Source organism: Eleutherodactylus coqui, chromosome 1 (assembly GCF_035609145.1).
Source record: "Eleutherodactylus coqui strain aEleCoq1 chromosome 1, aEleCoq1.hap1, whole genome shotgun sequence".
In the NCBI taxonomy this organism is placed as follows: domain Eukaryota; kingdom Metazoa; phylum Chordata; class Amphibia; order Anura; family Eleutherodactylidae; genus Eleutherodactylus; species Eleutherodactylus coqui.
The window spans coordinates 213,754,969-213,776,340 of NC_089837.1; the positions used below are offsets into that span (position 1 = coordinate 213,754,969).

The window sequence follows — 21,372 nt, forward strand, 5'->3', positions numbered from 1 at the left end:
TATGAGTTACATGCTCCGCCCCATATCACATGACAGTGACGTCTTCACATGTCCTAGAGCATAAAACATGCAGAGCCTGAAAGCAGCCATGTGCTGACAACACCTGTGATGAGGTCACCGTCATGTAATTAGTTACCTGCTCTTAGCTCCACCCCTGATCACATGACGGTGATGTCATCACAGTTGCTGCTTCACTTAAAAGATTGACAGACTCAAATGTGTATAAGGCCATAAATATAGGCTCCCACGAAGCTATACTTAGGCATCAAAATAGGAAAAACGCCAAGCTCTATCTACACACTAAACTACCCACCGCTATTTGACAAAATAAAGAAAGAACCAAGACAATGGCTACACCTGCCGCTATCCCTATTGGGATGATGCCACCTCATAAAAATGATGAGCTTCTCAAACCTATTATATGCAAACCAATGCAAATGATCCCCCAACTGCTCAAACACCGAGACATGACCCACCTAAACTTGTATTCACTAAATTTACCTGGGAAGACAAAAAAAACCTGCATCTCACTCAAAAAGCTAATGCTGGACAAGGAGAAGGGAAGAATAAACTTTCCAAATCTAAGAAGCTACAACATAGCTTGCCTAACCAGCCACATGTAGACTGGATAAAGAAGACTGATGCATATTACTGCAGAGAAACGGAATTCAACTTAGCTGCACCCTGGGACTTAGTTGCTTGCCTGCATACAGCCTATGCAACCCTCCCAGCAGACAAAGAAATCCCAGGCACTAAGAGACACCATAATCACTTGAAGGGAACTGAGAAAGGCCTACGGCCTCCCCTTCCTCATGTCTAAGATTATGCTCCAGATAGGTTACCCCCAACTTTAGCAGGGGACAAGGTATACAAGACATGGCACACAAATGGCCCAAACCTAGTTGCCCACTTCATGCATGACACAGAGCAAAGATGGCTCACCCAACTAGAACTACAGCATAAATTCCACTTACCTCCCACACAATTCTTACAAACTAAACAGGCCCTTTCCTTCTGTAAAAGCAGGTCAACTAACATAGCAAAAGAAGCCATTGTCACTGAGTTTGACATCTTCATTGAGCAGACGCACACAACACCATCGCTATCAACAATACAGAAAACCAAGAGAGGCAAATTCAATGGCCCAGGTAGACATAAACTCTTTATAAGTGGAAAAAAGGCATACAAAAGGACGAATTCGAAGCTACAATACTGTACGCAAACATGTACAGAGCGAGGTATGGAGAGAGTCCTTTTTCAAAATAATGCACTATGCCATTTATGGTTTTAACATCCCAAACATGGCAGCAAACCCTGACCAACTCGCAAAGTGCCCAAAATGTGGCCTTCCCGGCACAGACTTTGGGCATGGCATATGATAAAGATAAAAATAGGTGTTGCCCTCATCCACTCACAACTCAATTATTGCAACTTTCTGCTGATCGGCTTCCCCTGCACCAGACTCTACCATCTCCAATCCATCCTGAATGCAGCAGCCAGGCTCATCTTCCTGTCCAGCTGCTACTCGGACGCCTCTACCCTGTGCCGGTCACTGCACTGGCTGTCCGTTAAATACAGAATTCAATTTAAACTCGCTACTTTCATCCACAAAGCCCTCCACAGCGCAGCGACCCCCTATATCGCCTCCCTGATCTTTAATCCATCACCCAGCCCCGGCTCTCCGCTTTGCTAACGAAACTAGACTGCGGACCCCTCTAATTCGATCTTCTCACTCCCGTCTCCAAGACTTCTCCAGAGCAGCACCGGTCCTCTGGAACGCACTACCAAAGGCTACCCGTGCAATCCAGGACTCGCAGAACTTCAGGCGTGCTCTAAAAACGCACCTCTTCCAGAAGGCATACGGCATTCCCTAAACAAACCCCTCTGTACTCCGCCTGATAACATGCTCCCTGACTTATTGACTGCAATCCCTGCTAGCCATCATAAACTGCCCCTGCAGTCATAACGATTCTGCCGTCACACAGCTTAATGTCTGACCATTGTCTATGTGTATAGCATCCCTCACTCTCCACTTCACCATACCGGGCACATCTCCAGCCCCTTTACCTTCTGTATCACCCCACCATTCGTAGAATGTAAGCTCGTTGGAGCAGAACCCGCACCCCTATTGTTTCCATCAACTGATTACTATGTAACCGTGGTTCTGTAATGTTTGTACTTTTGTCTTACTGTATTCCCCCTGTCTATGTAAGCGCTGCGGAATATGTTGGCGCTATACAAATAAAGATTATTATTATATTATTAGGTGTAAACAGGTTCTCCCTACTTTTCCATGTCGAACCGCAACAGACGACAGCCATGACCAAACAACCACCCATCCCGCCCTTCGTGCATGTATTCCTCCAAGCTGCCAAATGTACAATCCTAAAACGCACAGCTATCACAGATGTTCCCGAGGTAGCAGAAGTGGTGGTCCAACTCACTCACATAATGACCATGGAAAGAATAGAAGTAGAGAGGCAGAAGAGCAGAGCGGCCTGTACAACAGCTGATTGCTGGGGGCGGGGGAGCAGCAAGGAAGCCAAGTGATCCTCTGTTGTACGGGCGGGCAAACAGTGTAAAATGGACCCCATTGACTATAATGGGGTCTGTTCGGGTTCTGAAAAGCTGTCCAGCTTTTGGACGGAAGAAAAAAACGCTGCATGCTTTTTCTTCCGGTATTATGTGCCAGATCTGCGACAGAACCTCCAACCGGAGGTGCCAACACAGATTTGAAACCGGCCCAAGCCAGGTAAGCTGCTGTAACTTAATTTTGTTTCCATCAGGCCACCTGCTATGACATCACATGTAGGTTTTAGTCTGATAAGCTGCTGTTACATCGCAGTGTGTTTCAGTCAAGGAGTATGCTGTGTTTGAATCGGGTTAGCTATTATAACATCACAAATGTGTTCAGGACAATTAAGCAGTTGTGACATCACAAGTGATTATCACTAAAGTGAGCTGCTGTGACATCGCAATCGGGGTTTCCTTAACCCTTTCCAATCCAATTTATATCCTGGTTTTCTTCAGGGGTCTTACTCTTTTTCTGCCGTTATACAACAGCGCTATCTGCTGGCTAAAACCAGTACTGTATGAGGTGACACGTTGGATAGGCTCCGACAGCAGAGAGGCTGGCAATATACAGTAAGAGAACCCCGACGGACGTCTTCCAACATCGGAGCTGTACGGCCTTAAATTATAATGTCTTCAGAGGTCAGACAGTGGATTGGAAAGGGTTAAGGAAAACCAGTGTCACATCACTAATTGTAGTCTTTTTAATCGGCTAAACTCATACCATATCTGCCATCAAAACAGGAGTCAGCAATCAGGTGGCTCATGAACTGTTCTTGTACAGAAGTTCTCCGTTGTTGATGTCTACCTTTAGTCACAATTGTCTTTACCTTCAAAAATGCTGACAGTGCATCATCTGTATTTCCCTCCGATATCAGTAGTTGATGCCTGATTTGCTTGTACTTGCTACATTTCTTCAATAGACAAACAGATAGGAACTCCAGAGGATGATCCTGTAATAAATGAGGCAAAGTAACTGACAGCAGAGTTACAATATCATAAAGCATAAACCCCAGCCTCATAAAGACGCTGGCGGGACCAAAATTACACAGATAGACAGACAGAGCTCTCAGCTTTAGGGGTATGTTCCCATAGTTCGGAAAAGATGTGGAATTTCCGCAACAGAAAATCTGCACCAAATTCCCATCATTTTGGTGCAGATATCATCTCCTCAGTTAAAGAGGTGGAATCAGCCCCTCATAATACAAAGCATAAATTGACATGCTGTAGATTTAAAATTTGCAATGCAGGTCAATTTACGCTGTGGATTTAGTCCTTGGAATGTCGATGGGATTTTACAATACTGTTCACAATACTTGTACTGTAAATGCTAATTGCATTGTGTAAATTACGCAGCATTTCCCACCATAGGAACACACCCTACAAGGTAGTTCATTTCATCTACGTACATTTTTCTCCTTACCAAGTTCCACCAAAGCCTCAGTTAAAGCTTCACCAACCTCATAATTGGTCAACACCTTTACCATGGGAATTGAATCATACATGAACTGCCCTACATAAAAAGGAAACGGTATATTCATTATGCCTAGAGCCAGTGAAAGGGTTCAGTCATTAACATTTAGGTTTGATATCATATAGAAATGACCTCATACCACAAGCTGGTTACCTATTATCCTCCCAGAGACGTTCCTCTGGAGATCAGATAGATACTTCTTCATCTGCTTCCTGACCGCATGCAGCGCCTCTTCCATTACACCAGCCAGTCTACACCAGGCTTGCAGTTTTATATCAATGAAGTATGAAAATGGAGGAGATCCACTGCTTGGGGGTGCGGGCAGCCATTCACTAAGGACTGATGAGATTGATGTTATTGATACCATGCTTATGTCAGCAGAATATAGTAGCAAAACATTTGTAGAATTAGATTTGACCAGATGTAATAGTTTCTCTGCCTATTCTCTTTAACTATTGGTTTAATAAGGGCTCTTGAACCACTGATGGGGATACTAATTTAAATGCAATTGCTCTATTAAAATGCATCTTGTCAGATGCCATAATTCATGTTCAAACAAACACTATTTTATATGGTTATTGTTCAAAGACCTCATTATACAAGATAAACACAAGGAACACAACTAACTGGTCACGGGATCCTATAACATATATCCCATGACGGTTCTATATATGATGTTAAATATTAGACTAGCACCAAATGTGTGTAAAAATACAGAGATAAGGAAAAAAAAGTCCTTAGAACCCATATATCCACATCTCTGAGAAATTTACGGAGCAGTGTGCAGAGTCACAGAAAGTCTATAGCCCCATACACAGCTAGCCAGGAGAGGAGGAAAAAGACAGAGCCCAACTGGCACATAACTCAGCCAAACTACCATGTTTTCTCCAAAAAGACACTGTCATATTAATTTTTGCCCCAAAAGAGGCACAGTGTCTTATTTTCTGGGGGTGTCTTAATACTCACCTCGTAGGCGGCGTCCCGGTCCCTCTCGGTGTTTTCTAGGCGCACCGCCATTCTTCCTTGTCGCCCTCAGCACTGAAAGAGCATTCTCTTCCTGGTAACGTGGATTGAATACCCCGCCTCCAGCAAGAGAATGCTGTGATTGGCTCAGCACCGCAGCCAATCACTGCTAGCACTTAATGAGCCACTCACAGGACCTTTTTCCTATGTATAGGTGGTTTTGAATTGCCCTGAAAATGTAAATCTTTTCCTAGGTTTACATTTTTTTACATAATTGTGGCTGGAAGAATATTGAAATTGAACTCAACTCTGGAGAACAGAAGACAGAACATCCAAGATATTAAGTAATGGAGTATTACAAATTTTACATCAACATTTTATCTGTGGAGTTGCATTCTATGCAACTAAGTGATTTAAATATTTTCAGGTACGTTTGCTTTTAAAATCCCACGAATAATTGAATATCTCAGCCCTGAACATACTGTGATTGAAGGAGCCTGTAGCAATTCCAGTTGGGGAACAAAATGGGATCCCAGCAATCTGAGAAAGGTGCCCAAGAATTTCCATTCCACATTCTGAAATACAAGAAATGAAATATGAAGACACTTCATATGTATGTAATAATACCAGTAATATAAAAAATATATATATCTTTATATAGCCCCAACATATTCCTTTCCAAATATTCCATACTCTAAATCAGAAGTTATACATAGAAAAAAAGTCAGACATTACATCTCTATATTAAAAAGGCAAAAGCCCTCACTGACTAACTGACACACCCCTAATTCTCTAACTTCCCGATGGCATATGAGCTTTAAATTTGACAGGAGAATTCTTTAGGTCATAAATAGGAAAAGTAAAGGGGTTGCAACTTGATTATTCAATTCTAAGCACCAAAGTAAATGACCCTCCCTATGTAATGTAACTAATAAGATGCATCTGTACTGCACAAACCTGAAATTTGGCACGACCATTCCTTAGGTTGTAAATAGAAAAAGTAAAGGGTCCGCAACTTCAATATTCAATTCTAAGCGTGAAAAGCGTACAAACTATGAGGAAAAGGGGTGACATTTGAGAAACAAGTGCTTGTTCTGTACAATGGATAGGCCATCTTATATAAATAGGATGGTATAAATAATGCTATGTGAGCTGGTCACCAGCCAATATCTACCTAAGTGAGTTCATATGTATGGGGTAAGGAGAATGCTGTGACCATGTTTGGATGGAGAGTGTAGAAACAGGATAGATGGGGAAGAGTTAGATTAGGAGATATGCCTCCCTAAAAAGTTGAGTTTTTAGGGCACACTTAAAATTGTTGGAGTTGGGAATGATCCTGATTGCCTGGGGTAGTGCATTACAGAGAACTTGAGCAGCTAAGGAAAAGTTTTGATGTCGGGAGTGTGAGGTTCAGACTACGGCAGAACTTAGTCATTGACAGAACACAGTGCATGGGAGGGCAATAGACAGAAATAAGGGAGGATATGTAGGGCAGAGTGCAGCACTGTGGAGTGTTTTGTGGATGAGGGTGAGAAGTTGAAGTTGAATTCTATAGTGGATGGACAATGATTGGCACAGGGTGAAGCCATCAGTGTAGTATTTAAAGAAAAAGATGAGCCTTGCTGCTGTGTTCAGGATGGATTACAGAGAAGAGAGTTAATGAAGGGAAGACCGATAGTAGTGAGTTTCAGTAATCAAGCCAAGAGTAAATCAAGGCAACAATAAGAGTTTCGGCTGTTTCTACTGTCATATAAGGAGATGTTTTTGAGGTGGAGATGACATCATAATAATAATCTTTATTTGTATAGTGCCATCGTATTCTTTTAAGGCACATGGGGAACAAAAATAATGTGAAAATTACAGAAATTACAAACGTTACATGTGATATTCAATTATTTGGAAACAAAGGGGGTGGGGTGATACAGAATGTACAGACGGTGAAGCAAGGGGGAACATAGCAATGTGACGATAACATGTAATATACTATTTTTAGGACACAAACGCGGTGGAGGACATGAGCATATAAGCAATTGAATATAAGAAGAGAGAGAGGTCAGAATCAAATATGACCCCAAGACAGCAGGTGTGCTCCTGAGGAGTTATGGGGATACCACGCATTAGGATTAAGTAAAAAAGATGGTGGAAACACAAGAAGTTCGGTCTTTGAAAGATTTAGTTTCAAATAGAGAGATAACATAATGTTCGAGACAGCAAGCAGACAATCGCTGGCATTTTATAGTAGTGAAAGGGTTATGTCTCGGGAAGAGGTGTATAATTGGGATGTCATCAGAGTAGAGATGGTACTGAATGCCAAATAAGCTGATAGTTTGTCCTTTTGGGTCTGTATAGATGAAAAAAAAGGAGGTGGCCTAGGACCAAACCCCAAGAAACCCCCACAGCAAGAGAAAGGGGAGAATAAGTAGAACCTGAGAATAATACACTGAATGAGACATCAGAGAGGTAGGAGGAGAAACAGAAGTAGCAGTGTCCTTTGGGTTTATTGATTGGAGCATACTGAGAAGGAGCTGGTGATCTACAGTGTCAAATTATGCAGAGAGATCCAGGAGAAACAGTAGGGAATAGACAACATTAGATTTAACAGTTAGGAGGTATTTGACACTTTTCTAAGGGCAGTTTCTGTAGAATGTAAGGAGTCAAAAAGAGAGTTTGCAGAGAGGTAGAGAGAATACCAGGTATTCCAGGAGTTTGGAGATTGGAGACATGTCTGTAGTTGGCAGCACAGGATGGGTCAAAAGTTGGATTTTTTAGTAATTGGGAAATGGCTGCATGTTTGTAGATGGAGAGAAAGTTACCAGCAGAAAGAGAGAGGTTAAATATTGTAGTGAGGTGATCGATGACAGCCGGGGAGAGAGACTGGATGAGATGAGATGGAATGGGGTCACTAATGCAGGAAGTAGGGTGAGAGAAGAAAAAATGAGCCTGGAGATGACTTCTGCCATCATTGGGTCAAATGTTGGGAGTGAACTAGACGTAGTTTGGGAGGGAAGTTGAGAAAAGTTATTAGGGGTTTTGGACATTATTTCCTGCTGGGTATTGTCAATTTTCTCTTTGAAATAAGTGGCCAAGTCCTCAGCCCATGGATACATCATAGGCAACTGTACTTTAGTCAAAGAAGGGAGTAAATGTCTCAAAGAGACTTTTTGAGTTATTGGATAGTGAGGCGATTAGAGTAGTGATGTAATGGTTAACGGTACGGTGCGCCTATTCTGCTTATTACTTGGAGCTCTGTCTTCTCTAAAACTGGACCTGCCAGAAGATGTGAAGCTCCTGCTTTCTAAAGACCCATTTACACGTATCAATTATCATTAAAAATTTGTTCAAACAAACGAATTTGAGCAATAATTGTTCGGTGTGAATGCAAAAAAAATCGTTCACAGGTTATTAAGGTGACTTTTCAGTCAGATTAAAAACCATTGTTGGATCGCTGGTTTCTTGTCCTGTGTTATTGATCCCCGCTCAGCGCTTCTCATAGAAGATGAAGCGCTGAGTAAGAATCAGACAAGAAGCCCGAGATCCAGCGGTGAAGTCTTTCTGTGCAAACATCAGTGCTCGTGCAGCCCTTTAAACGACCATCATCCTGTGTAAGAGGGCCATAAAATGAATCAATACGTCGATATGCCAGGGAGCACCATATACCAAAATAGCAAAGTTTAACTTGTATTTTACCTTTCTGCAACAAGTTACCTTATCTTAAGCCATTAAAAACTATTGTACTGTTATTTTAACACAACAAAACCCATTGTTGGGAGGGTAGAGAAACTGTGGCACAGAAAGGTATTGTAAGGGGTTAATTTTGTTGCTAAGCTATCAAAATAAGAATAAATAGTTGAAAAACAAAGTATGCTTTGGTTAGTGGAGACAGGAACCAGCTGGTTGAGAACTGATTTCTCTGAGCTTCTCAAGGTCTTGCTTATCTCCTGTAACTGGACGCAGCGGACCACGGACATCTGTGCTAGACTAACAGGATGTTCTGTCTCTAAGTTTTGAAACAATAGTTCGTTAAGAAAGAATGTGTTTATGCAATAATATGCTGACTGTAAGATAACCGCCTCCTGCATGGGCGATGGTCTATGGTCTATATAATCTGATGTGTTTGCTTCAATAAAGTAGAATTCATTCTGATTACACTACACTGCTTGTGGTGTCATTTTATGTCTTCTCCGAGTACTCGCTGACTGGATATATTGATTCGGACCCGGGCAACATCAGCAGTGGTCTCCCTTGAAAGACCCCCTACTGTTTACTTGGCGCCCAACGTGGGGCGGAGTTTATTCTTTATCTGCAGCTGATATCGGACGATGCCAACTGCCAACGCCACGGGACCAGGATCACGGGACCCCAGACTCCAAAAATCACCAGTGAAAGGTAGGCCCTTGACTTGCCACTTTGATTCTGGGTTCCCCTGGCTTTGGGCTCATTGTTGACAGAAGGTTAGTCGCTGCATGTATTTTTAAGAATACTCCGCCATGTTTTAACGTATGATGTTCATAAAACTGTAATAGACGGAAGAAGTCATACCCTGTTGTTTTATGCCATGTTGCCTGAGGGAATTCTTGAAGTTTCTGTACTGATTGTTTGTATCACGCTGGCAATTATCTGTTTTTGTTGGCTTTGTTATATCACCAAAAGTTCCCTGAGAGGCGAAGTGTGGTCTCCCCTGAACCCTCCGAAGTAATCTATGTGATTGCTGGAAGACGCTGTAAAACTATTCCAGGACAAGGAAGACTGTGTGTCCTCCTAAAAAGTACTGTGTGATATAGTGTCCTGAATACTTAGTGAAGAATAGTGAGCATATTAAGATGGGGGCAGAACAGTCTAAAACCTATCTTACCCCTATCGAAATAATAAGAGAGAGGGAGGGGGAGGATATCAGTAAACAAGCCTATAAGATATACAGACAAATAGGACTTAAAAAGGCAGGAACCTTCAATTATGAATTTTGGTCCCAATTTAAAGATAAAAATGCGAAAATGCTACGTGACTTAAAGCTGGAAAAAGGTATCGAGGCCATAATAGACTTATCTAGGAAAGCCCAAGACGAACACTGGGACACTGAGGCCAGGGAAGGCATAGTTGTTTATTGTCCTCTGGCCCGTCCACCAACCCCGTCAATTCCTACGGGTCTTTATCCAAACCTTGCAGAAGAGCTTCCACCTGCCTACCCAACTCCCGCATCTTCTACGGCTCCCCCAGCACCGGACAATAATCCTTTCAGGGGTCCGGCTTGGGATTGTCCCAGATGTGGGCAGCAGAATCCCTGCTATCGGGAAGATTGTCTTGCTTGTGGGGGCCCCAGACCCCGCGGATAATGTGTCCCCGGCAATAGGCCCCCTTCTAATGTTACCCACCAAATGTTCCCCGTAACCTCCACAACTACCACGGGAAAAGGTGTCACGGCTAACGTAGATGTTACTACTGCTGAAGAAGGAGCTGCAGGGGGAGCGCCCCCCCCTCCTTTACACAGACTGAACAGACTAAAACTGTCTCGTCATGGCATCCCTGGTCAGTCACGGACCAAATGGCCTTATGCCAACAGTTACCAGACCCTGAGACTGAACCAGCAGCCTTCCGTAGAAAAATAGAAGTAATACAGAAAAATTACAATGCCGCGGGGACAGACATGGACTGTCTAATGCGCACTAAATATCCTGATGGGTTATATGCTAACATTTCCACCCATTGTAAACTGGACAGGCCGCCACGGGATACACGCACCCTTGACAGCGGCAGAGCATTCCTAGACCACTTAAGTCCCTGGCTAGAAAAACAATCAAGAGACAGACAGGTAGCCTTAACCACCTGTAAGAAAGAGAAAAATGAGACTATTGACTGTTATTATGGGCGGCTAGAACAGTGTGCTAGAGACATGAATCTACAAAATTGTCCTGATAACATACATGACACCTTGTTCACGGAAGCCTTTATGCAAGGCATAGAAAAGAGCCTGGCCGACAAAATCAAAGCTTGCACCCCTGATTGGCATCAGGCCAAGCCTCGCGACCTTTACAAGAAAGCGGTGGGCTTCGCCATGGATGATAAACGATCCAGTGGTGTGGCTGTTAAAAATTATACCACGAATGGTGACCGAGTACGCATAAGTGACCGGCCCCAACAGAGAGACCCGTAAATGCTTCAATTGCGGGAAACCCGGTCACCTGGCACGCAACTGTAGAGCCCCTAAACGCCCGCGAAATCAGCAACCGCCCGTCGCCACACCCCAGCCACCAGACATGCCACCACCTCCGCCAGCCCCAGGAGGTTATGTAAATTATCAATGAAGGTCCGGCAATCCTGCCCCCATAGCCCTTATGGCAGCGGCTGAATGTGGAATACAGGTTTTTCAACCTCCAGCTTTAGCGGGGGAGGAGGTGCCCTTTTTGATAGACACTGGGGCTACTAAGTCTTGTATAAGTAGAAAGAAAGTCCAGGACCTTCAGCTGCCATTATCTGACACTTTACATGTGGCATTTGGTATTTCTGGCGATCCCACCCCGATGAGAGAGACGGAGCCCGTGGAAGTCTGCTTTCAAGGGTCACGAGTCCTCACTCGCTTCCTGGTGTCACCTGCTGGGGATTGCATCATGGGAACTGAAGTGATGGGACCCCTGGGGTGCTGCATACAGCTTCACCCTTCGGGTGAGGCTCATGTCAGCACCACTGCGGCCGACCACCAGGTATTCTGTCTCATGGCAGCAGACTTGGTCACTCTGCCTCCTTCTTGTGCTGTCTATATGTTAACCCCAGAAGATGCACAGGTTCTTTCAGCAGTTCCAGAGACTCTATGGGCAAGGGGGAAGACAGACTTGGGGCGTCTCCAAGTACCCCCGGTCATGGTGTACCTCAAAGATGGGGAAAAAGCCCCCATGATTCGCCAGTATCCTCTTGCCATGGCACAAGAAGATGCAATAGCCTCCACCGTCACAGAGTTATGTGCCTTAAATGCTTTAAAACCTTGTGTCTCCTCCGCTAACACGCCACTCTTCCCAGTGAAAAAGAAAGGGAAGAAGACGAGCCCGACACCTACCGTATGGTTCACGATTTAAGAGAAATTAACAAAGTAACTGTTTTAGAAACACCGTAGGTTTCCCAACCAGCATACTTTGTTGTCAACTATACCTTACGGAACTTGCTGGTATACAGTGTTGGACCTTGCTAACGCCTTCTTTTCTGTTCCATTGCACCCTGACTGCCAGTATCTGTTTGCATTCACGTTCCGAGGGAAACAGTATTGCTGGACCGTTCTACCTCAAGGGGTGCAGAATAGCCCCAATCAGTTTACCAGATGTATGATGTTAGTGCTTGACGCTTGGGCTGCCCCGCCCAGAGTGGCCCTCCTACAGTATGTTGATGACTTACTGCTCTGTGCACCGGACAGGTCTATATGCATAGATAGCGGGTGTAAAGCCAGTAAAGACAAATTGCAGTTTTGCAAATCTCATGTTGTGTTTCCTGGTCACTGCCTAGGTCCTGGTACAAAACACCTCACGCCAGAATGTACCAAGGTGGTGGAGGACATGCTACTCCCTACCTCCCATGCTCAGTTGCGGACATTTCTGGGGTTAGTTTCATATTGTCGGCTGTGGATTCGCTCTGCCTCCATGACCATGCAGCCTCTGTACGACTGCCTGGGTTCTAAGCCATTTGCTTTGACCCCGGAAGCCGAGTCAGCTTTCCATCAGCTGAAAATACAGATTACCAGTGCTCCGGCACTGGGCCTGCCAGACTATGACAAACCCTTTCAAATGTTCGTGACTGAGGTGGCAGGACATGCTACTGCCGTCCTCACACAAGAGCATGGAGACAAAAAGCGCCCTGTAGCATACTACAGTGCACATCTTGACGCAGTAGCCAGGGGTTCACCCTCCTGTGTAAGAGCAGTTCTGGCAGTACAAACACTACTTGAGAAAGCCTCTGAGGTAGTCCTAGACTACCCTCTGGTGGTTCTGACACCCCATGATGTACATGGAATTCTGACCCAGGTAAGCCGTAGACATCTGTCTCTTGCTAGACAGATTAAAATGGAACTTGTGGTACACTCTTCATCCAATATCTCATTTCAACGTTGTACCACTTTGAATCCGGCCACCTTATTACCATTAGGTGACACTGATTCAAATGGGGGAGTAAGTACAGGGGATCAGCTTTTTGCAAATTCCCTGACTGATGAGGAGGAGGCCTTTGACACAGAACACCAGCATGATTGTGCAGCGCTCATGGAGCAGGAGACAGCTGGGTTCGCACATGTCACTGACAAACCCCCTCCTAAACCCCCACCTTGAAATGTTTGTGGATGGATCTAGATACCTGAATGAGAAAGGCGGTTTCGTGACAGGATTTGCTGTAGTAACTCTGCATGAGGTACTGGTAAGTCAACCACTGTCCCCACTTGTGTCAGCACAAGAAGCGGAACTGTGCGCTTTGACTGAAGCCTGTAAACTAGCCGAGGGCGTAACTGCCAACATCTACACTGACTCCAGGTACGCGTTTGGTGTGGCACATGACTATGGGCCTATCTGGCACGCGCGGAGCTTCCTCACAGCTCAAGGCAAGCCGATCAAGAATGGAAAAGCTGTAAGTTCACTAATGGAAGCTATCATGTTACCAGAACAGGTAGGTATAGTAAAAGTTTAAGCACACACCCAGGGTCAGTCCATGGAGAGCAAGGGCAACGAGAAGGCCGATAGAGCAGCCAAGGCTGCAGCCCTGCTGGACAAAAAGGACCGAGTGTGCAGGGTTAGTACCCGGCAAAGATCCTGCCTGCCTAAGGAGGACACCGGGGTACCTGTCGGCCTTTCTTTTTTAGCCAATTCTACCGAGGTGGTACTGAAGCCCACCAGAAGGGAAGAGGAGAGATGGGCCATGGCAGGAGGGGAGAAAGTAAAGGATGTGTGGATGATGAGAGAGAGAGTGTGTTTACCGGCTGCTGCCTATCCTAGTTTGGCGTCACTAGCCCATGGAAAGGTCCACGCCTCTTGCAATGCCATGGTAGCTCTTGTGGACAAGGTTTGGTATGCTCCAGGGTTTGACAGGATGGCAAAGGCATATGTCAGGGCATGTGAAGTGTGTGCACTACACAACCCAGGGCAGGTTGTCAAAACTCCTAAGAAATGTACACCTCGGCCCTTGTACCCCTTTCAGAGACTACAGATAGACTACATCCAACTGCCCAGGTCAGGAAGGTATGAGTACGTGCTCATCTGCATGGACCTCTTCTCTGGGTGGTCTGAGGCTTACGCAGTGGGGAGTGCCACCGCTCAAGCCACCGCCAAGAAACTGGTGATGGAATTGGTGTGTAGATTTGGGGTGCCAGAAACAATTGAAAGTGACAGAGGAACTCACTTCACTGGTGAAATAATGCAGCAGGTAATGGCTGCTTTGGGGGTAGAGCAAGCTTTCCACACCCCCTACCATCCACAAAGTTCAGGGAAAGTTGAGAGACTAAATGGTACCCTGAAATTGAAGTTACAAAAAGCCATGGCTGAGACAGGGAAGCCATGGCCAGAGTGTCTCCCGATGGCCCTTTACTCTGTACGTACCACCCCCAATCAAAAGACAGGACTTTCTCCATATGAAGTACTGTTTGGCTCAGTGCCAAGATTAGGCCTGTACCATCCACAGGCTCTTAGCAAGGATGTGATAAAGTTACTGAATATGTACAAGAACTGTGCCGTAAGCTGAAAATAACACACGATCTAGTGTTTTCTTCAATTCCAGACCCTGATAACCTAGAAGGAACTCACTTCTTGCAGCCTGGAGATTAGGTGGTCGTAAAAAGACACGTGAGAAAGGCTTTGGAACCTCGCTTTGACGGACCATATCAAGTGCTGCTGACCACTCCCACTTCAGTTAAACTCGAAGGAAAAGCCACTTGGATTCACGCCTCCCACTGCAAGAAAGTGCCCAAGCCTGTCACTGAATGAAAGGGAGGGTTGCGGTCAGGAGACCAGGGTGGGATGCGGCACTTATGCCAGGGTGGGCAATACTGGGTACTTTGACCCTGATATCTGCAGTTTGTCCTCTTGGACTGTCCTTTTATCGGGATGCACCCCCATCAACAATCCATATTGAAAGAAGATGGACTGGATGGGCAGAAGAACACCCCAATATGTGGGAATACCTCGCAAAAGATGTATTAAATATTTCCCACATGTGTATGCCCAACCTTCGGAGTGGGGAAGATATTTTGCGGACTTGTCTACTGTCTGTCCCCACTCCTGTAAAAACACTTCGCGATATATATTCAATAGTGCATAATGATAGTGATGTGGGAGATGGTAATGTTGTTCAAGAAAATACCTTCCTTTATGTATATGAATATTGTCCCCATTGCGATGCCATCGAACACACACTTTGGTCAAATATGACTCGGTTTCAGGTAAGGAATGTTGCTCCGCCTGAGGTGTGTTATGACTTCACATGTGATAAAAGGTATATTGGAGGGTGTGCGCCAGGGCATACAGTAACTAATGATTCCCAGATACTCTGTAACCGTACAAAAGGAGCAATGCAGGAGAATACAGACCCCTATGCTCTGCAACTACACGGTCCGAAGTCCCAGTCATTTTAGACATGTCAAGCTGCCGTTAGGATGGGTCCTGTCCTGCGGCAACTTGACTTATACATACATCCCTGGTAATATTTCAGGTGGACCCCGTGAATTGTCCAGACTAAGTATACTAATGTACCAAAAACCTAACAGTCCGGGATCCATGAATAGACGAAGACGGGAGGTGAAGGGGCTAGATAGCAAGTGTGAAGGACCACCCACTTTACTGTCAGAAACACACGGCACTTGCTGTCAGTATTGTGGGTGTTCCCGGGCTGGCCCAATATAACGCAAGAGTAATTAATGGCCTAGCATGTGATATGGTAAAAGGTCTGAATGCCACATCTCAGGCTTTAGATCTTCTTCTATTAGATATACAGGGAGTTAGAAAAGCAGCCCTACAGAACAGGGCCACCATAGATTACTTGCTACTTGCGCTAAACCACGGATGTGAGGAATTTGAGGGGATGTGTTGTTTTAACCTCTCTGATCACTCAGAATCCATACACCAAAAAATCAATAACTTAGGGAAAATAGCTGCCAGCATAAAACAAGATAAAGATCAGGGGTGGTTTAGTTTCCTCAATCCTGCAAATTGGTTCTCGGGGTTAGGAGGTTGGTTTATGGGGATCCTACAAAGTATATTACAAGTTGTGATGATTTTATTATGCATGTATATAGCTATAAAAATTGTAATCTCATGTGTCACCAAATGTACTGAAAAAAGCTTTCTCTGCGCCAATATGAAGTACATGTTTATGGACTAGGAGTCCTGCTTGCCTTGACTCCATGTCCAAATGGGGGATTATGTAAGGGGTTAATTTTGTTGCTAAGCTATCAAAATAAGAATAAATAGTTGAAAAACAAAGTATGCTTTGGTTAGTGGAGACAGGAACCAGCTGGTTGAGAACTGATTTCTCTGAGCTTCTTAAGGTCTTGCTTATCTCCTGTAACTGGATGCAGCGGACCACGGACATCTGTGCTAGACTAACATGATGTTCTGTCTCTAAGTTTCGAAACAATAGTTCATTAAGAAAGAATGTGTTTATGCAATAATATGCTGACTGTAAAATAACCGCCTCCTGCATGGGCGATGGTCTATGGTCTATATAATCTGATGTGTTTGCTTCAATAAAGTAGAATTCATTCTGATTACACTACACTGCATGTGGTGTCATTTTATGTCTTCTCCGAGTACTCGCTAACCGGATATATTGATTCGGACCCGGGCAACATCAGCAGTGGTCTCCCTTGAAAGACCCCCTACAGTATCATAACGTGATAAATCCCAAGTTAAGCTCTGCTACATCTGTAGTATAATTTTTCCAAAAGCAATGCTCTTGTGATCCACAATGTGAGTGCATGTACAGTATAAGTATATGTTGTCTTGTGTAAGCACTTACTGTACTTGTGAGTACCTACCCTCATCACACATTACTGAGGTCTTGTTATTATTTCTTGGGCCATACGTAGTTCACTGAGGACCTTGATTTGCAGATTCAGAAATATTACCAATATTAATAACTATATAATGGTCCTATTGATTCTGTCATACCTGAAGCTGCCAGTGGAACAAATATGTCAATATGGCCACCATTGTTTTCTGCCTGCACGCAGCTCCCTAGTTTTTCCCAAAAGTTCCTAATGTCAGAACTCAGAACACTTTGAGAACAGATTCTTATACCTGGAAATAGAAATCACAAAGAAATAATTAAAACTTTATCATAAATACGCTCTGCAAATACCATAGAGCTGTGGGTGACTATCAAGAAGGCATGACTCAACATCCCTCCATACGTCTTCCGTCCACTTATGGAATCAATGCCACATCTAGTTGCTGCACTACGCCAGGCTAGAGGGAGTCCTACACAGTATTACTTCCTGTCCATGACGTTTGGCATATCAGTGTAAATAGAAACATATAAATATCCTAAAGCAGGACTCCAGATAGAAGGGTTACATGGTTACTGTTGTTTCAATAAACATAATTTATTAATTAATTATATTGCTAATAAAATAGGCAATGTAATAACTAAGAACATTGCAATTCACTTTATTTACCAAAACTGACCTTTTCTTACTTACAAATCACTTGTAGTGGCCTAGAGTTAATGGCGTCCCCTCCAGAATGTTCTATCTCTGTCTCGTGTCACTGTCTTGTCAGTATCTTGTTTGTAGAGTGCATCAGATTTATGTGTATTGCTGTTTGCAGGACTGAAAGGGTTAATGTCTCGTATGTCCTGTCCTGTCTGTAAAATGTATCGTTTTGTAAATATTGTTTGTGGTCATGTGATGATGCTTGATATACATGTTTGCGGAATGCAATGCAAGAGAAAGTGCAGAGAAGAGAGGAGAGAGTCTGAGACACCACAGAGAGGCTGCCAGGTGGGCCTGTGTGTGGAGTATAGAGGAGGCTGAGCGATTGTCTGCTGCTCAGCCTGGGCCAGTTCAACCCAGAAATCCTTTGTACTACTGCTGAGTACTGAGAAAGGAACCCCTTATTAGTGAGAAGATAAGGAAGAAAGTGTGAGTGTTTTGCTGGTGGAGACAGTGATTTCCAAGAGTGAAAGAGCCTGCAGATAACTTGGACTGTGGATTGTACAAATGCCCCGTGAGCTTTACCGAGATATAATTCTGCCATGCTGTGTTTTCTGCAACTGTTATTGACTTTATTAAGAAGTTTAACCCCTCAAGGACAAGGCCTATTTTGGGCTTAAGGACGCAACGATTTTTGGCAGATTTTCATCTCCATTTTTCAAAAGCCATAACTTTTTTATTTTTCCGTCGACGCGGCCGTATAAAGGCTTGTTTTTTGCATGGCGAACTGTAGTTTTTAATGGTGCCATTTTTGGGTACATAGACTATATTGTAAAACTTTTATTATTTTTTTTATGATAAACGGGGGGAAAAATGCATCAATTCTGCCATAGATTTTGGGGTTTTCTTTTTAAAGCGTTAATCATGCAGCAGAAATAACACAATACGTTTTTTCTGTGGTTCGGTGTGATTACAACGATATCAAAATTCTTATATTTTTTTAGGTTTTTCCACTTTTTTGCAATAAAAACCCTTTTTTGGGAAATCTTTTTTTTTTCTATATCACTGCATTCAAAGTCCTGTAACATTTGTATTTTTCTACATACGGAGCTCTATGAGGGCTTATTTTATTGCGAGACAAGCTGTAGTTTTTATTGGTACCATTTTGGGGAATATATGGCTTTTTTGATCACTTTTATTGCATTTTTTGGGAGGCAAAACGCAAAAAATTAGCATTTTGCCTCTGTTTTTTAGCGTTTTTTTAACACGTTTTGCCGTACAAAATAAAAAGCGTGTTCAACTTTTTGTACACGTCGTTATGGACGCGTCAATACCAAGTATGTGCTATTTTAATTTTTTTTTACCTTTTTTATGCTAATATTAGAAAAAGCACAAAAAAGGGTTTTTTTTTACATTTTTCTTTTCTTTTTTTTTACACAACTTGTGTCCCTCTGAGGGACTTACAACACTGTACTGATGATCGCTGTGATAAGGCATGGCAGGGCTACTTATACAGCGATCATAGGCTCTGACGTCCTGTTGCCATGGCGACACGCCAGGCTCTCTGTGATTATATCGCGAGAGCCCGGCAACTTCACAGAGGGAGCTGTAGGGAGGGGCAGCTGTAGGAGATTTCTCTCTCTGCTCTCCCTTCCCTCTACCCCTCTCCATTCACTTTAGCAGTGGCCGTTCAGTTCTGAACTGATTTTAAGCTGCAGAAAATCCTGAACGATGATTGTTCAATGTAAGCAGTAGCCGTTCAGTACTGAAAGGCCGCTGCTAAAGTGAATGGAGAGGGGCGGGGGAAAAGGGAGAGTGGAGAGAGAAATCTCCTACAGCCCCCCCTCCCTGCTGTCTGCTCTGTTAGTAAGGCAGCAATACTGTAGTATGTCTACACTGGGGCGTGAAACTGGGCGTGATCTGGGCGTTACCTGTAGGTAAGTCCGTCCAACCCATACTTCCGGTGGAGACATACTACACTAATACCGGTTAGTAAGGTTCATATTGGGATCACTCTGGTTAGGGAGGCAATCCAATTGTGTATAGTCAGTCTCTTAGTAGAGAGTGTCATAGGGTGATACTTAAGCTCACCATTAACCCTTCTATCTGGAGGTCTGTAAGATTTATATAATAGTTGTTTTTTTTCTTTTTTAGAGATAATATAGTTAGGCCGCCTGCGAACAGGCGAATTTACATTGCGTAAGCCGAGACGGGCATCTGCCTCCAGATTCAGCAGAAGATACCGCCAATAGCATGCATTGGCAATATGCAATTTCATGTCCACAAGCGGAAATCGATTGCGATTTTACACTTGCAGAAATCGCAGTATGCTGTGATTTTATGTGGGCTCTGCATGTACGGCTTCCATTGAAGTCAATGGAAGCTGTCCGTCCCGCAGCCCTTCCATAATCATCATTGCAGAAAGGTCGTGGGATTCACATCATCGCCTACAGACTGCGCGGACTACTCTTAACTGTGCATGTGTGTCAGAGCCCTGTCCGGCATATCCTCAGAACAGAATAGAAGATGCTGGACAGGGTATGTGGAGGTCACCGTCAGGGTACAGGGTTGGTTTCCACTGCGGGAATCCGACCTGTCCGTGTGCAGGCAGCCTTAGGCTGGGCTGATTTCCAGCGGAATGTCTGCAGAGCGCATTCCGCTGCAGGTCAGCTGCGGAAAGCGTGCCTCCAAATTAGCACCGTGCATGCATGTTTTGAAGTGGGTTTTATCGCAAATCCCTGTGTGAAATTCAGCCCTTCATTGAGAATTCTGCAGTGGAAACGGCAATATAATTGACATGCTGTCAATTTCCACACAGGTTTTGTGCGGGTTATTTCTGCAGTTTGTGGACGAGATTTTCAAACTTTCATCCGTTTTTCTGCTACTGTTACTGCTGTGGAATTTCTGTGTGAACGGTATGCAAAGAAACTCGCTCATGTGAACTCCGCCTAAAGGTTATGTCTTAACAAAAGTCATTTTGTGGTACATGGTTAATTGTTGACCTCATTTGAGGATTCCTAGTCTACTGAGGCCAGTCTCACATGCGGTCATGTGCGCCATTTCGCTCATGTGTGCAATTTCCTACACACAATGCCAATAGCCCATTCATTTGCATTGGGCCACTCACACCTGAAATTTTTTCGCACACGTATTACTCACACACACACACAAAAAAAAATCATGTCATGCATTATCTTTGCACGCATTACACACACATACATGCCATGATAGTATATGGGGATTGGCGGCACGCAGCAAATGCGCATGTCAATTCATACTTGCTGCATGCTTGCACGTGGCACGCTGGCACACACGTTCCTGTGGGCCCGGGCAGATGGTTTCCTTGTCAGTTTTGAGATATTTAAACAGAAAAAAGCAGCATGTAAAATTAGTTACTATTGTAGCTCCTTTGATTTTGTACACTACTACATCCAACACCCAAGTCACTCACATCTCGCCCGTGCAATGCCCTCACTAGTACTACTTAAGCCCTGACTAGCCTATGAGTCTACCTTTCACCTGGATTATGGCATCTTATCCCCAGTCCTTACTCTGCATCAGGTGTATTTCTTGGGAATCTCCATCTGCAACAAGCCCAATGCTTTGTGCAGTACGTCCATCCAGGGCTTTTTCTACGCAGAAGAGCAGACCTTCAGGTGTCATCCCATTGTAGTCATAAACTACAGGTATCACAGTCGGCTTCACACTGTCTAGAAGGACCTGAAGGAACAAATGAAGATGAGATTTCTAGCATACAAAA

The 21,372-nt window shown here is 44.1% G+C and overlaps 1 protein-coding gene across 4 annotated transcripts in view; it reads right to left on the bottom strand.

Annotated features, from left to right (window-relative positions):
- The window catches only part of ECT2L (epithelial cell transforming 2 like), a 65,599-nt gene that overhangs the window by 26,473 nt on the left and 17,754 nt on the right, over positions 1-21,372 (bottom strand). For all 4 annotated transcript variants that reach the window (XM_066605498.1, XM_066605497.1, XM_066605500.1 and 1 more), the window contains exons 9-14: positions 21,164-21,332; positions 17,131-17,259; positions 5,491-5,583; positions 4,199-4,384; positions 3,981-4,084; positions 3,402-3,524 (exon numbers count right to left, since the gene is read on the bottom strand). In XM_066605498.1, coding sequence (XP_066461595.1) covers positions 3,402-3,524; positions 3,981-4,084; positions 4,199-4,384; positions 5,491-5,583; positions 17,131-17,259; positions 21,164-21,332 — 804 coding nt within the window. The remainder of the gene's footprint in view (positions 1-3,401; positions 3,525-3,980; positions 4,085-4,198; positions 4,385-5,490; positions 5,584-17,130; positions 17,260-21,163; positions 21,333-21,372) is intronic.